This window comes from Ostrea edulis, chromosome 5 (genome assembly GCF_947568905.1).
Source record: "Ostrea edulis chromosome 5, xbOstEdul1.1, whole genome shotgun sequence".
NCBI lineage: Eukaryota > Metazoa > Mollusca > Bivalvia > Ostreida > Ostreidae > Ostrea > Ostrea edulis.
Genome location: NC_079168.1, coordinates 82,397,218 through 82,414,933, shown reverse-complemented (window position 1 = coordinate 82,414,933; position 17,716 = coordinate 82,397,218). Strand labels below are relative to the sequence as shown.

The 17,716-nt window shown below is 34.4% G+C and overlaps 1 protein-coding gene across 1 annotated transcript in view; it reads left to right on the top strand.

The window, feature by feature from the left end:
* Positions 1-8,911: 8,911 nt before the first annotated feature.
* Positions 8,912-17,716, top strand: part of LOC125648940 (uncharacterized) — a 48,651-nt gene continuing 39,846 nt past the window's right edge. Inside the window, exons 1-4 of the mRNA XM_048875986.2 lie at positions 8,912-8,963; positions 14,172-14,293; positions 15,671-15,732; positions 16,796-16,866. Coding sequence (XP_048731943.2) covers positions 14,186-14,293; positions 15,671-15,732; positions 16,796-16,866 — 241 coding nt within the window. The 5' untranslated portion in view covers positions 8,912-8,963; positions 14,172-14,185. The remainder of the gene's footprint in view (positions 8,964-14,171; positions 14,294-15,670; positions 15,733-16,795; positions 16,867-17,716) is intronic.

Below are 17,716 nucleotides of genomic sequence, written 5' to 3'. Positions count from 1 at the left end.
AATTGATGTGCACCTTTACTTCACGATTTCTTTGTAAATAAAACCTTTGATGAATTAGAAAATATCAATAACACTCAATGTTGAAAACTCTAATTTTATAGTACATCATTTCGCTATAAGGACAAAACAACTAAAAGTTAATACAACCAATTCACAGGAACTTGCGTCTTATCTTGCAAAACTAAGATTCTCTCAATACTGTGACTACAAAAGAAATATATATATATATATCAGACTCTTTATACCTCAGTAACAAATTGTTACAATCATAATACCATGTAACACAGTATGTATAATTAAGAATTAAAGCCAGCGTAATAAAAGAACAGAAAATTCAAGACATAAGACGTTGTCACTCTATTTAGTCAACCTACTCATAATTACCTCGAATAATGTCCAGTTGAACCCAGGACCAAATGACACCATATATCCATGTAATACGTGTGATTTACCTGTAAAATGGTATGACAGGGATGTGTGATAAGTGTAATCACAGGCACTTATATCGCTTGGGACTATATATGAGTACTCTTATACATGTATATAGTAATTAAGCACCAAGCGATCTATGTACCTGTGCGTGTAATCAATGGTTACAGGTAACATGTAAACTGCTAGTCTGTTCATAGCGGTACGTGTACATTGAACTTGCTAATGGTAGTGTCATAGCCTAGAACTGTATAATATGTGATTGCCCAAACTATAATTCAGACTGCTTTGAACAAACCATTTCCGCCTCAAACCAATTCAGTATCTTGTCGGACACGTCCATCACTAGTCCAACTCCTACTCGCTAAGATCATAAACTGTGAATATACTTTTAAAGTCCAAATTTTGATTGCTTATATCTTAAGATTTATTTAGCATATATGTTTAAAAAATTGCAGGTTAAAAAAAAATCAAATGTAAACATATGCTAAACAAGATGTGTTTGTGAAACACAAATGCCCCCGATAATGGCCAATTCTGAAGATGACCAAGGTCACAAGGACAAATATCTTGGTACCAATAGAAAGATCTTGTCACAAGAAATGCTCATGTACAATATGAAAGCTCTAATATTTACCATTTAGAAGTTATGAACAATGTAAAAAAAAAAATAATAAAAAAAAAAAAGTAGGTCAAATGTCAAGGTCAAAAGGTTTAGTACCAACGGAAAGGTCTTGTCACAAGGAACACTCACGTGAAATATCAAAGCTCTACCACTTACTGTTCAAAAGTTATTAGCAAGGTTAAAGTTTTCAAAAAGTAGGTCAAACTCCAAGGTCACAGGGTCACAAATGTTGGTACCCACGGAAAGGTTTTGTCACAAGAAATACTCATGTGAAATATCAAAGCTCCATCACTTACTGATCAAAAGTTATTAGCAAGGTTAAAGTTTCAGACGGAATGACAGAATGACAGACAGGACAAAAACAATATGCCCCCCCGATCTTCGATCTCGGGGGCATAAAAATTTATTTCTTTATGAAAATTATTTCAAAATTTAGCTGGATTTGAAATTTAGACTTAAGTCTATTCTCAGTTTATGGTTTTGAGGCCAGTACATGCACATGCTTCCATTCCAGAAAAACAGCAGTATGGTAGACCGAAAGCTGCCCCACGGAAGCCCCTTAATGTGAACTGTCAGTCGATCAAATCGAAACAGTGTAGAATTAAGGTATTACTCTACATCGTCATAATGGCCGACTTCCTTTAAAAACATGGATGAAACAATTGATATCAGCAATATTTGACTTTTCCTTTTCACTTTAAATACCTAGCCGAGTAGCTTAGTAGGTTAGAATACTGATTGGTTAACTGTAGGTCGCAGGTTCGAGTCCAGCAGGGGATTTAAAAAAAAATTTCAGATTACCTTCAACTAAAACTGTATTTTTTTTGACAAAATAAAGTAAATTTGAAAATTTTCAACTTCAAAATATTGTTGTACATATTCTCCACTTTTCATCTATAAAATTTCTCTGGTGTAGCATACATCCTTAAGAACCTCATAGAAAGTACAGATCCCGATATCGTCGTCTGTACAGGAACGTGGGTGGATCGATAGCCAGATTTTTCCTTCGCAATATAATCTGTATCACAAAGATCAAGCAGCTGTAGGAGGAGGTGGAGCACCTAAGCTCTCCTGCACCAGAGTTATGTACCTGTACAGACAGATCGTGAGATTGTATGACCTGAGATTTGTCTCGTTGGATGCTGAGATCTATACGTATTACAACCCGAAAACAGTTACATATATTGATGGGGATACATGGCTTGACTATTTTACTTCTCTATTTAAATTACCAGCTCATTACAAGGACAGAGTTAAGACTATAGAAGCCGAAATTAATAAACTTAAAAACAGCCAGACCTGCAAGTCTTTTAGCAAATTGGATTTCAAGATATCTTTGTCTGAAATTCAAAAGGCCATATCTACTTTAAAGTCGGGTAAACGTCATGGTTTAGACAACATCTCAAGTGAAATGATAAAAGCAGCTCAAATATATATAAATCCTTGTATCTCAAAACTATTCAATATGGTCTTAACATCAGGAATCTATCCAGAAAAATGGTTAGAAGGTTATACAACAGCTCCCCCAAAAATATAGAGGAATAACTATAACTAACAGCATAGCTAAACTTTTTAATATCATTTTAAACAGCAGGCTTGATACATTCTTAACTGAAAACAAAATAATACACGAGAGTCAAATAGGATTTTTTTTAAAAATCCAGGACATCAGACCATTTATTTGTAGTTAAATGTTTAATTGACAAATACATTAACACTGGCAATAAACGACTCTATGCATGTTTTGTAGACTTTCACAAGGCATTTGATACTGTCATTCATGAAGGTATTAAACTAAAACTCCTACAATTAAATATCAATGGTTTATTCTACAACATATGATGTAGAATGTATAGGCACAACAATATTTTCATAAAAGTAGGAAACAAGTTAACCCTTCCATATACACCAGAGATAGGAGTCCGACAAGGTGATGTCTTAAGCCCAAATATTTTTAAAATATTTTTGAACGATTTTTCTAAATTACTGGATGAAGAAACCATTGGCTCTGTCAATCCTTCTGGAAAGAAAATCACCTCTCTTCTATATGCGGACGATCTTGTACTGCTTTCAGAAAACCAGAATGGACTACAAAACAAACTAAACTTACTTGAAAAATATTGCAACGATTGGTGCTTAGAAATTAATACCAATAAGACAAAAGTAGTCATTTTTAATAACAGTGGACACCTAATTAAAGAAAATTTTGTGTTCGGTAACATATGTATTGAATGTACTAACAAATATAAATATCTAGGAGTAATATTATCCTCCTGTGGTTCATTCAAGGAAGCAAAATCTGATCTATACAATAAAGCTCTTAAGGCCTCATTCAAACTTTATAAAGACATCAAATCTATCGATCCACCAATTAAAACATTTTTGCATCTTTTTGACCATATGGTAAAAACCATCGCCTTGTATGGCTGCGAGATATGGGGAACACTTTCAGCACGCATGCTGGAAAAAGACAGAGATTTATATGATATCTTTAAAAATTGGGAGGTAGAAAACCTGAATATTAAGTTTTGTAAACATCTACTGGGTGCCGGTAAAAGAAGTATTAATATTGCAATAATCTCTGAATTGGGTAGATATCCTATGTTCTGCTCTATAATCCAAAGTATTTTACTATATTGGCATAGACTTGAGAATTGCCCAGAATCATCCCTGTTATACAGTGCTTATACAGAGAATATCAATCTGAATTCATATAATATAAATTGTTGGTACAAAAACATTAGTTATTTTAGGAAAATAATGGGCATTTTGGTACCCAATTGTAAAAGTCTCAAATTCTCATTTTTCAAAAAACAAATGAAGAATCAGGTATGGAAACAATTTTTACTTTACTGGTCAAAAAGACGTGAAGAGGGTCAGAAATCAGGAAAACTCCCAACATATTTTTCGTATAAAGAAAACTTTACTATGGAAAGTTATATATTTTTAGAATCCCTAGAATTAAGAAAAACTCTATGTAGATTTCTAATTAGTGCACATGACCTTCGAATTGAAAGAGGAAGATATGAATTTACAAAAACCAATTCTGGCCAGAAAATTTCTTTAGAAAGAAACAAAAGAATATGTGAATTATGTAACCTTAATTGTGTAGAAGATGAATTTCATTTCCTTACTGATTGTCCATTCTATGTTGAAGAGAGAAATATGTACAAGCTCAACAAAAAATCTATCTATCTAACAAATAAGGACTTTAGTTGGTTGATGAACAGGGGCATCTTATTTGCTCTGTTCTCTATCACACATATATAAATACACGTGTATTTATATATGTGTGATGGGGAACAGAGCGGATAAGATGCCCCTGTGGTTGATAATTAATGAAGACAAATTGAGTGAATATTTAGTGCAAACTTTCAGAAAAAGAAGTGATGCAAAAATCATTATAGTTTATTATTCATATGTTGGTATAATACTGATATTGTCCATTTACTTGTGTATATACATGATTAGCAATTCATATATGTATGTACTCGTTTCCCCAACATGCTACATCCACATGTAGTTTGCAGTCCATGTAACCTGTAGTTAATGTTGTAAACTTTCTTTCTTTTTTGAAATTTCCTTCTTTATAAACTGTCTTGCTGTTATGCCCTCTGGGCCCAAAATTGGAATAAAACTTATCTTATCTTATCTATCTTATGTAACAAGGAACCCCTTGAAGAAATGGGGAAACGTATTAACAGTGCATATGTCAATTGTATTGTGAACGTTACCGGATATTTCAACCCCAACCCCCAACCCTCCCACCAACCCGGGTTGGAATTGGAAAACAAAGGCAGTTAAACAAATCACATCCTATATCAGTAACCATTATGCTAAATGACAACGGTTTAGTGCAGATGGCAGAGAAACCAACAAGAGGAGAGACTAACAACCCTTCCAAGATAAATAAAGTGGAACCAGGTATATCTGATCATGATATTGTATTCGCTGCCGTGTACACGCTAGATGGACATTATAAGCTGGAATCTTTGGAAAGCGTTAAGGTAGCTCACTACACTAAAGCTTATATCTATGGAGCGCCAAATTAACATAAACTCAAATAATTGAAGATATCTTCAATTATTTGAAGATATCATCAATTCAATTATTGCTCTCTTTAATTGAACTAATGCGCGCATTAAATCAATTATTGCTCTCATCAAATGAATTAATGCGCGCATCAATTCAATTATTGCTCTCATCAATTGATTTAATGCGCGCATTATATCAATTATTGCTCTCTTCAATTGAATTGTAGCGCGCATCAATTCAATTGTTGATATCATTAATTCATTTGAAGAGATCATTAATTCAATTAAAGCGCGCATCAAATCAGCGGAAGAATTAATGCTCTCATCAATTCAATTAATGCGCGCAATAATTCAGAATTGAAGATATCATTAATTATTTGAAGAGATCTTTAATTGAATTGTTGCGCGCATCAAATGAATTGATGATATCTTCAAATAATTGAAGATATCTTCAATTATTTGAGTTTATGTTAATTTGGCGCTCCATATATATCCTGCATGACACTGCGTCACAAGATGGCGATTTAAATGTTTTATGAAATTATTTGTGGCGATCGATTTGCTTTTATATCATCGTAGATCAGTGGTTAAAGCATTGGGTTGGTGAACCGTAAATCTCGAGTTCAAATCCACCAGAGTCTTTTGTTCATATGTGTTGAAATAATGATTTTTGAAAATCGTGCTTTTATCCAAATTTGCATATTTTCTGCCTTTTTGGCATATATACGTATTATATATCATCATATCTTTTACGATTAAATCCATTCGTACCGATTTGAGATACTATTTCGGGGTGTAGTGAGCCACCCTAAGTACTTAGGCTACCTTATAACACCTGACATCCACAGACCTGACATGGTGCAAAGAAAGGCAGCCCGCTATGTCAGTAACAGACACGGGACCAGATCTAGTGTGGATGGTATGATAGAACATCTGTACAGGACACCAATAGAACATCCCTATACAGGACACCAATAGAACATCTCTACAGGACACTGATAGAACATCTCTATACGACACCGATAGAACATCTCTACAGGACACCAACAGAACATCTCTACAGGACACCAACAGAACATCTCTACAGGACACCAATAGAACATCTCTACAGGACACCAATAGAACATCTCTACAGGACACCAATAGAACATCTGTACAGGACACCATTAGAACATCCCTATACAGGACACCAATAGAACATCTCTACAGGAAACCAATAGAACATCTCTACAGGACACTGATAGAACATCTCTATACGACACCGATAGAACATCCCTACAGGACACTGATAGAACATATCTACTACAGGACACCGATAGAACATCTGTACAGGACACCAATAGAACATCTGTAAAGGACACCAATAGAACATCTGTACAGGACACCATTAGAACATCTCTACAGGACACCGATAGAACATCCCTACAGGACAATAGGACATTCTCTATACGACACCAATAGAACATCCCTACAGGACACCGATAGAACAACTCTACAGGACCAGACCGGGATTCGAACCCAGGTCCCCGAATTTCTAGTCAGGTGCTCTACCAACTGAGCTATCTGGCCACCGGTGATTAAATCTGTCTGACCGTTACATTCCTCCCTCCTTTAAATGCCTCCACACTTGAAGACATCAACCTAGGATCTTTATCCCCTGGCAGGCATTCCAGGGGTTGGTCTATGGTACCAAATGTAACAGAAAGGGAGAAAATTCAACGGACCTGACCAGGGTTCGAACCCAGGCCCCTGAATATCTTGTCAGGTACTCTACTAACCGAGCTATCTGGCCACCAGCGATTGAACCCGGCTAACCGCCGAATTACGAATTAGATAGGTTACATGAGGAATATGTTTTGGTTCTAGCTGACAAAGCTTGTAACAACATTGTCTTTGTTTGTAAGGCTCATTATTACAATTGTATTTTAAACGAACTTTGCATTAATTCCACTTTTGGCAATCGTCCGTATAATCTAACTGCCCTTTCAAAAAATAAAATTCTTCAAAACCATGCTTCAGTTTTAGACACATTTAATATCCCAGTCAATGAGTCGAATGGATATGAGTTATTGTACCAATACTGGATTCCTAAACTACATAAAACCCTTACAAAGATACATTGCTGGATGCAGCAAGTGCTCTACCAAGCCCTTATCTTTGCTCCTCACGAAAATATTGACAGCTGTGAAGGAGAAACTTCAAACTTACTGTGCGACTACATATGCCAGAAGTGGTGTAAAGCAAATGTGGATTCTAAAAAATTCTAAGAAAATTTTAGTGAACTTGAAATCGCACTATTCTCAAATCAATAACATCAAACGTATGACTTTTCAACACTTTACACGACCATTCCTCACGATAAATTAAAGACTAGACTTTTTGACCACAGGCACTTGTTTCTGTAAATAACTTACGACCTCTGTATACTAATAATAACACGTAAGTTATTTACAGAAACAAGTACAGTACCTGTGTTTTGACATCATAAACAGTTGCTTCTTCAACAAAAATGGAAAACTGAAGTATTCACATCTAATGTTCAGTCATCCAAAAAATTATTTTGTCAAACAACACTCCGATTCCAAGCACAAGTACTCTGAAATTGAAATGAAAAATATGCTAGAGTTCCTCATTGACAATATCTTCGTGGTCTTTGGTGACCAGGTCTTCCAACAGTCTGTTGGAATTCTCACGGGCACGAATTGTGCTCGTTTGTTAGCTGACCCGTTTTATATTCCTATGAAGCAGAATTTATTCAAAAACTTCTACGTGAGAAGAATAAATCTCTTGCTGTGACAGGGCCTTCGTGGCCAAGCGGTTAGAGCATCGCGCTCAAAATCACACGGTCTCTCACCTCTGGTCGGTGCTGTTCGAATCCCGCTCGCGCCGGTAAGTTAGAAAGTTTCCCAGTTTACTTTCGGAAGGTCGGTGGTCTCTTCCCAGGTACATTGTATCTGCGTTCTCTCTTCCACCAATAAAAAACTGGGCGCCACCGGATAACTGAATAATTGTTGAGTGTAGCGGAAAACAGCAAAACAATCAATCAATATATTCCTATGAAGCAGAATTTATTCAAAAACTTCTACGTGGGAAGAAAAAATCTCTTGCCGAGGCCTTCAGTTCGACATTTAGATATATCGACGACGTTTTCTCTATCATAACAATGATAACTTTCATTCATATCTCGATATGATATATCCCTGTGAACTTGAAATAAAAGACACAATAGAGTCGTCCACTTCTGCTGCATACTTAGATATTTTATTGAAAGTAGACATTAACGGCAAACGGACAACTCAACTGTATGACAAACGGGATGATTTCAGCTTCTCCATCGTCAACTTCCCATATTTATGTAGTAATATTCCATTATCACCTGCATATGGTGTTTATATCTCTCAACTGATTCGATACGCAAGAGCTTGTTCTGCGTATGGTCAGTTTTTAAATCGAAGCAAGCTACTGGCAAACAAGTTGATGGTACAGGCCTGAGGGGTTTCAACAGTCTCGTTTAAAGTCAGCATTTCGCAAATTATATGGTCGTTATAACGATCTAGTTTGTCAATACAGTCTATCATTGGGTCAAATGCTGTCTGACATGTTTCATACCGATTGTTAGACCGTTAATGGCACACTGATTTTGACTACGAATAACTCCGTTTACCTGATCAAGATATAGGGTGCTTTAAAATAGTAACAATAAAAAAAAAAATTCAGTATAGCGGCGAAAATACGAGGGGTTTTTTTGGCCAAAGATTTGCGTTAAAACTCAGTTCTCTGGACTCGAAATACTTCGGTTCGAATTACTTTTTAAAGCACTTTCGTTTTCAATTGCGCATGCGCTATAAAATGTAAACCAAGAAACAGAAGCGAAGGTAAATTCAAATTGACACACCTGATAATCACTCTCTTGGTTGGAAAAATGAAAAGATGATATGTTGACAGGGCTACTGTTAGAGCGAGCGCAAGTGCACATAGAGGATCCAGACTTTTTTTTCTTGGGAGGGGGGAGGGAGCTGCTACTGAGTTAGATCTCGGTATGCGTCCCTTAAAATAAATGCCTCGTTGAGGCTTAAGCAACACCAAGTCACAATGCAGTATCTATTCATGAATCTCTAGCATGCTAGAGTAAGGCCCCTTAGACTAACAACATGCTAAGGACACTCCATGTATATTTTTACCCTATGGGTCCAACCTAAATTCAGTTCGATTTATTGATTCACCAAACTACATGTTGGCATACAATCACGTGAAATAATGAGATATATGATAATACAAGTACAAACAGTTCATATACATATTTAAATATGTACAGGTATACACACAATATTCATATACTTACCCCTAGTGGTGTTCCAATCATCGATTATAATCGAAAATCAGTCAATTGTTGGCAAATTCTAAGCGTGATTATGATAATTTTATTCCAGTTAATCGGTTTTTAGATTTTGTTTTCTCAAGGACTGTAGGAATTGAAGAATATCAGGGGTCAACATTAACGTTTGTCCGCTTGTCCGGTACCAGTGGAAAAACATCTCGGATAAGTGAATATTGATGGGCACTTGTCCGATTGGACATGTGCTTTTCTTATGTAAAGAAGTCTCCAAACAAATTTGTGAAAAGTTTATCGGTAGTTGAGAGTCGGAAGTACATGTGTAATGCATGGAAAATGAACTTTGATCCCTCCCGATATCAATCGCTATGTAAACTAGCTGAGTCAAACTCAATCGGGATTGGTGTTCACTTATTGCATACTACTTTCAATCATCCATGGATCTTACAAAGTCATTGATTCAAGATAGGAAGTCTAGATAAAATTTTGTTTTATGCGTTTGTTGTTTTTATCAAGAGAATAAGATAAAAAAAATCAATCAAGCAGGTATAAAAATAGACTATATATTAAGTAAATTAAATACAGTTTTGAAGTTGACAATATTAGATCCTTTTTTGAAAATGTTTCGGACAAGTGAAGTTGAAGTTCGGACAAGTAAATAACTTTGTCCCTTGTCCAAATGGACAAATAGGGGGAAAAGTTAATGTTGATCCTTGAATATTCCAGCTGTGGCCTTTCCGTTAATCATATGCCAGAAGTGGTGATTCAATGTACCAATACAGATAGAGATCCATTAACCTAAAAATTTTATTTATTGTAATGGCGGCGCACATGAAAGCGAAGGTATTCATACCCAGGAAAATCGTATTGACTTTTATAAAAGATTACGATAGTAAATGAATAACAAATACAAACAGAAAATATTTATTTACACAATCTCAGCAATAGAAACAACAAATATAAACGTAGAAAATATTTATTTACACTTTTCAATAGTTAAATTACTTGTATTATAGAATTTCTCTATGTCCGATTATAATCGATAATTAGTTAGGTGTGGTAAACCAATCATCGATTATGAAATTCTCATAGATTCCCATCACTACTTACCCCACATGAACATGTGACATTAACAGGTTGGGAACACTTCCCCTGTAGCGATATATTCTCGCTAAAACGCGATTATCCCTTTCTAACGAGAGTAAATATATCCCGTACAACCAAGAAAAACACCCGTGGAGTACATATCTTTGTGTTTCACGTGAAAAGAAGAAATAGTGCTTAAATGTCTGATACTTCTGCATATGTATTAATCAAAACAAAAACACGAACGATGTGTATTGGATTTCAGACTGCTTCCCTCTTACGCAGCAACTTTGATATGCAATTTCTTGACTATGTTGACAATTTCATAGAAACAATTCATGTCATGTTGAGTGTGTGTCGCACATATTCGGCATTGCACGGGATTTGCCGTTATTTTCAATAAAGACACCAAAACACCTGTTTATGGTAATGTTTACTCTCACGCTAAAGAGGGATAATCGCATTTTAGCGAGAATATCTCGCTACAGGGGAAGGTTCCCAACCTGATTAAACTGTATGTATGCAATTTTGTATTGTATATATAATATTATTAGTGTAAAAACTAACACATAGAATTTTACTACAAGGAGGGAATTAAGAATAGATAAATGCATGTATTTTTTATTAATCTCATGGGGTTCGAATGCCTTCCTGTGGTGTATCAGCACTTAATGTAGGAGGGTAGCATTGGACATTTTCACTCTGAGATGCAGCTGAAAATTGACATTGGTTTTTGAGGGGTGAAATTTTCAATGATATCCTTAACTAATGCTATTTGTTATATTATGCTGAATGTTGAGACATATTTATTAGATAACATGATCTAGATAGTGGTAAGCACTTGTGTAGCAAGAAAATTTTGACTTGGTGGTATTAAGTTTGAAACACTATTTTCTAGGGATGGGACGATACCCTTTCTAGCTGATCCGATACATATCATGATACTTAATTGACACGCCATATGATCCATGTCTAGATATTTTGCGTATCAATAAAAACTTAGAAAAAAAAAGGATTTCAAATTTATTCAGTTCAAAACAAAACAGAAAAATTATTTTATTACTCGGTTCAGCTAGTTACTTGACTAGAATAAGATAAATATCACAATGTTCAAAACTTTACAAATTCGATGTTTCTTACACCATTTTCCCTTCTGTAAACTGGAGACAACATGTATTTCAAATGCTCAAAAGAGTTCTTTCAAAAATCTATGGCAAACCATAATTATATGCATAAATTTGATGCATGTGATGTTTTTTGTAATGGATTTCAATATCTACCCTAGCAGAGAGTGAGCACAGTTAAAACCAAATTTTATAAAGTAATTCTTTGTAGTCAGTACCTTCTAATGTGACATCACTTTTTTTCTAACCTTGTGACCCCATCTTCACTAGCCAAGGATGATGATACACCATGTATTGTTATACTTTCATGTAAAATACTCGAATCTGATTGGTCAAGAAGCATTTGAAAAAACATTGTTACCCTCTGAGAACAGAAAACACGTGCCCCAGGGTGATAATATCTAGCAACGGGTAACAGTACTTGACAACGGGTGATATTATAAAAAATTATCACATGCGTCAAATTTATGCGCATACGGTTCACCATAGATTGTTAGACGACGTCATTTGAGCGTTTGTAATAAACGGGAATACCCGCATCGATATACGAAATGTCGCATGACAGTGATTGATCAAATGTCAACAGACGTAAGTTTTTCTGCTTTCCTTTTTACATAACATTCAGTATAATAAAACAAATATTGCATGTAGTTGAGGGTAACATTGAAATTTTCACCCCTTGAGAAACCATTGTCATCCTCGGGGTGAAAATTTTCAATGTTACCCACAACTACATACAATATTTATATATTGTCACCCTTGACTAGCAAAGGTGCATCAAGTAACAATATTGTTATTGTGCTCATTGCTAAGACTACTCGTTATTGTCAAAACATTCCTGGGCATTTTCACATCAACATTTTCATGTGGCCTTGTTAAGTTTCGTCAGTGTATATTTATTAGTCCCCTACCGGTTTGTTTTTCTCTGTCTGTCAGTCTGTGTCCCATTGGTTTTACATACTTTTTAGCCGAGTTGCGTAGCAAATCTCGGCTTTTAAATTGGCGAAGGATGGGTGGGTGGGCGGGCGGCATCCACAATTATCTTGTCCAGTCTCTAACTTTCATACTTTTTGGTGCATCTTTGTGAGACTTACATAACATGATCACATCCAAAAGAGGAAGGTTCCTATTTATTTTGAGGTCAAAAGGTCAAGGTCTCTTTTTCACTATATACTGTAGATTTGAGATGTAACTTTTATACATGTACTTGCTGGTGCATGTTTATCAGACTTCAAATCCTGATGACATTCAAGATTCATGTTGCTTTTGAAATCCAAAGGTCAAGGTCATTATCACACTAAATACCTATTGCGGCCATTCAAAGCTTCATACTTATAAACTATATTAAATACGTGCATGTTTTTACTTCGTAAATGCAAGCGTGCATAATTTTCCAAACTGCAACTCGGCCATACGCATCTTTGATGCGTTTTAGCGATTTTTTTCCTTTATGCTTGCAAGGATTCATTTGAACTTCCAGTGTAGTTTCAGAGATCAAGTTCAAATTTTGTAATGTTCAATAGACATGTTAAAGAAATTAATTTTTATACTTTACGTTTTTATATTTATCGAAATTGTGTTCCAATGGAAAGGCTGTAAAAGTAGGTCATCTGAATAGAAGCAGTTGATGAAACTCCGTCACTGGTTGTGTAAAAAAAACCACATTAATTTTAATTTCAAGCTTTAATATTAATCATTTTAATCGCAAAAAGGAACATATCAATGAAAATGTATTTTTCTGTAAATGGTGAGCAAAATCTGATCAGTCGGCAGTACTAAATTCCAAATTTACTGCATTCCTGCCATCCAAATGAAATTGTGGGTATTCGAAATCAGCCTTTGAACATTTGATAGTAAGTAGTACATGTATTACAAACAGAGTTCAGAAGTCCTTTATAAATATTTAAAATCAGATATGAATGTTGTATCGGCTTGTTGTTTTGTGTTTCATTTACACGATTATTAGCTATGAATTTCCTCCACATATTTTGTGCAAAGATGGTGACCCAGATTTGAAGCTTTTTGAACTGAATTGAAACTAGGCGAATGGTACGTTTGTATGTCGCATGTTGATTGAGGTCTGATTTTTCTTGGTTGTTTTTAATTAATTGTGTGACAATAAGAATATATGCTACATGTTTATGAATTATAGAGTTCAATAAGACTATTTTATCCAGATGAAAACTACCTGTCATCAAAACATCAAACTAATTTGATAAGTTAGTAAACATGGTGGCTTGGTTTAGGTCACAGTTCAAGGTTAAACAACATCATATGTACATTATCTTGAATATTACATCTGTCAATTAATGGGAGCGTAGGTAGGGGACTTCAGAATGCTTGTTAAAAATTTAATGTAATATATATTATAGAAAACATGCAAAACTAATTATTTAAAATATATAATAGAAATTCAGACTTCATTATATTGTATTCTACACCACCAAAACTGAAAAAAATATGACAATGCTTTTATATATAAACACAATGACAATCAGTCCTAAGTAAATTGTATTTATATTATGAACGTGTGTTTTTAGTGAAAACCGGTGACATGACATCACCTTCTCCGGAACAGACATCCGCTACACAGAAGGAGAAGTACGAAATCGGAGACCGTGTGTGGGTGAAAGTGGACAGACAACCATGGTGGCCTGCTGAGGTAATCAGCAATCCATGAAAGTCAATCATCTATGTATTATTGAAATCGAAGTCTTTGCCAAGTTTGAATATTTTATTTTAGTGAGGAGGAAAAACTCGTGGAAATTATTCTTTACTGACAAAAATGCACAATTTAACCCTTTATTGTATGATATTTTCAAGGTGATGTTTTCATAAAACTTTGATTTACATACTAAAAATAAGTAATTTGATATGTAAGTAAATTGAATATGTCTTAAAAAAAAATTTTAAAGACTTAATTTAGAAAGACTTCAATGTATTCAAGAATTGGTTCTTATCTCATTTATAACAATGTTGTTTTACTCTTCACAAAATGTGAAAAGTAGATACAGTGAAACCTGTCTAATCTGGAAAAAAAATCAGTGTCAGATTTCATAGAATACTGGATTAGACAGGATATTGACTTAGACAGGATGTCAGATTATAAAGGATGTTGAATTAATCAGGATTTCGGATTATATAGGATTTCGGATTAATCAGGATTTCGGATTGCACAGTTTAAAGGACATGAAAAAGAAATTTAGGGTCAGAATATACTAATAAATGGATTGTGCAAGCACATATTTAAACCATTCTTAACTCTATTTGCAACTGTTTAAATCTTTTACATGTATAATTATTTAGATAAAGTCTAGATGTAAGTAAGACATTCGTGCAGTTGCAAACATATATACCATTCACATTTGTAGAAAGGGGAGAAAAAACCTTGCAGTTACAAATCAAGAGAAAATAACTTCTTTTGATTAAGAAATAGATTTCATTGAAAACACAAGAGGGCGTAAACTGCAACACTTTATGCTAGCAAACTGCATTAAGTGAGTTAGCAATTTTGAAATTTATTCATTATATTTACAATTTACTTGCATTTCTGTCATAATATTCCTAGCTGTTAAAATACTTGTACTATATTATTGAGGTTCATATACACATTGTTCACATTCATGAGAAAATGGCTATCATTTTTAATTCGTAAAGGTAAAATCATTGGAAATGTAAATATTAAAGAAATGAATTTCATTTTTGCACTGCGACACTTTACGCCATCATACTTCATGAAGCATGTTATAAATGCTTCATGAAAGATATGCTGGCATGAAGCTTTGCAATTCATTCCCTCATGTATTTTTGAAAATGAAATGTATTTTTATATTTTACTTTCATTTCTGTTGGAATTCCCAGCTGTTAAAATAGTTGTACTATATTTAGGCCACAGTTTTTTTATTTACCAAGATACATTCGCACATTGTTCACAGTCATGAGAAAATGGCTATCATTTCAACTGGAAAAGATATCGAAGGCAAAAACATTGGAAATGTGAATATTCAGTACTCTGTAATGAACGTGTTTTATTTTAAAGGTAGTTGAGGATGAACATAATTCCAGACCAGTCATTGTCAAGCACTTTGAAGAGGAGAAGTAGTAAGTATCTAAAAAACATTCAAATCAAATGTAAAGTATTTTGAAATTGTTATGTAACAATCCTGTGTGTCAGATTCTTATTTAGTTCTATAATACTGGTACTTCCTATGCCTGCTTCACTCTTAAGTTTAATTCTATGATACCGGTACTTCATATGCCTGCTTTACTCTTAAGTTTAATTCTATAATACCGGTACTTCATATGCCTGCTTCACTCCTAATGAATGAAAATACGTCTATGTATACATGCATTTCTTATGAATGACATTATTAACCCCCTGCAAAACAAAGGGGTTTGGGGGGGGGGGGATATACAGGAATCACCATGTCTATCAGTCTGACATATTTCTTCAATATTAATGAACTGATTTGATTAAAACTTTGTGTATATCTCATATGAATAATAAAATTGTGAAATAAAAGCGAGTAAGTGACTAGGACTCAGTTTCCATAACTTTGATCCCGATCATTTGTAATTCTATAGAATTGACAAAGTTTGTCCTTGGCTTGTTACAACTTTGTTACCGGTACAATAAGTAAATGTGATACATCTGAATTTTATTTAGCAGAAATTTTAACACATTTGGTCAGGCATCTATACAAAGAAATTTGTTCGCCCACAGCAAAATTTATGTCTTGGGCAGTCGGCACACTCTTATTTCAAAAACAGATATATACTCCACTGATGATAACTCTCTTTGAAAATTTGTGAACTTATCTACTTTGTGTTACTTCATAGTACAACTAATTAACAAAAGTGAAATCAAGAAATTATTTTGCATGTGATAAAAAGCCCAATTGTTGAAGAATTGTTCACAAGTATTTAGATTAACAAGACCCAAAGGCACATGCTCTACACAAAGCACTAGCCCAAATCCATATTTCATTGGCCCCAGATCATTGGGCCATCAAATATTTCAAGCCCTGATATCTTAGATGAATAATGAACCTAAGTATGTTAATCCTTTCCATTATGTAAGACAGATTGTCAGTATTTCGCAGGAACTCACAAATTGCAGGCTTTTAGTATGCAAGGTTTTATGGCCTGGAACATTTTGTTGCAGTGAAAGTGTTTCTGATCCAGTGTCCATTTGCTTGTACAATTGCCCAATGAGAGAAAAGTACAAACTTGAAGGTGTGTAAAGCAGAAGTTAATGTTTTCATGAGTTATTCAAGTTCTAGGTTCATATTATGTTTTCTGATTAAAGTTTGTTAATTTTACAAGTTTGTCTGTAAACTATTACTATTTTCTACTCTTCATCCAAAACAACTGGACCAACAAAACAAAATCCAAGGTATTCACAAGAAGAACGTACATTCTTTCAAGGGGAGGTAATTCAGAAATAACTTGAATTAGTGAGGAGGGAGTATTTATATTTTTCTCAAAGATGATGGACCAAAAATAAAAATCTTAATCTTTTAGCAATTAGAGCAAGGATAAAATCTATCAAACAGCTGCAAGCATCGTCAATTTGTTCAGGTTCAAGTTTATGCCAACCATAACCTCTATAATCAAGCTAGAACCGCAGTAGCCATTATAATGTGTTGCTCTGAAATGCATAGAAAAATCTTCAACATAATTTTTAAGAACAGCAAGGCTAAGATTGAAGTTTGTTCAAACAATGGCTGCCATGGCCATGGGATTGAGAGTTGCACTGTATGAGTAAGGAAATAAATTTTTATGTGATCTTTTTTTTATTTTTTTATTTTCAATTATCTTTTTGCTTGTACTTATTGTGGGGTCATTTTCATTTTCATTAAGGCCAATTTTCATGGATTGCCATGATATGGTTTCATTATATAAATTTTGTATTTCGTTGTGATTTGACAACATGGGTACCCAAAACTACCCATGAAATCCATGAAAGCTGAAGTATAATGATTCCACATCAACAGGAATACTACACCAGAGAAATTTGATGTGGATAAAAAGTTGAGGATATGTTCAACAACATTTTGAAATTGAGAACTTTCAAATTTACTTT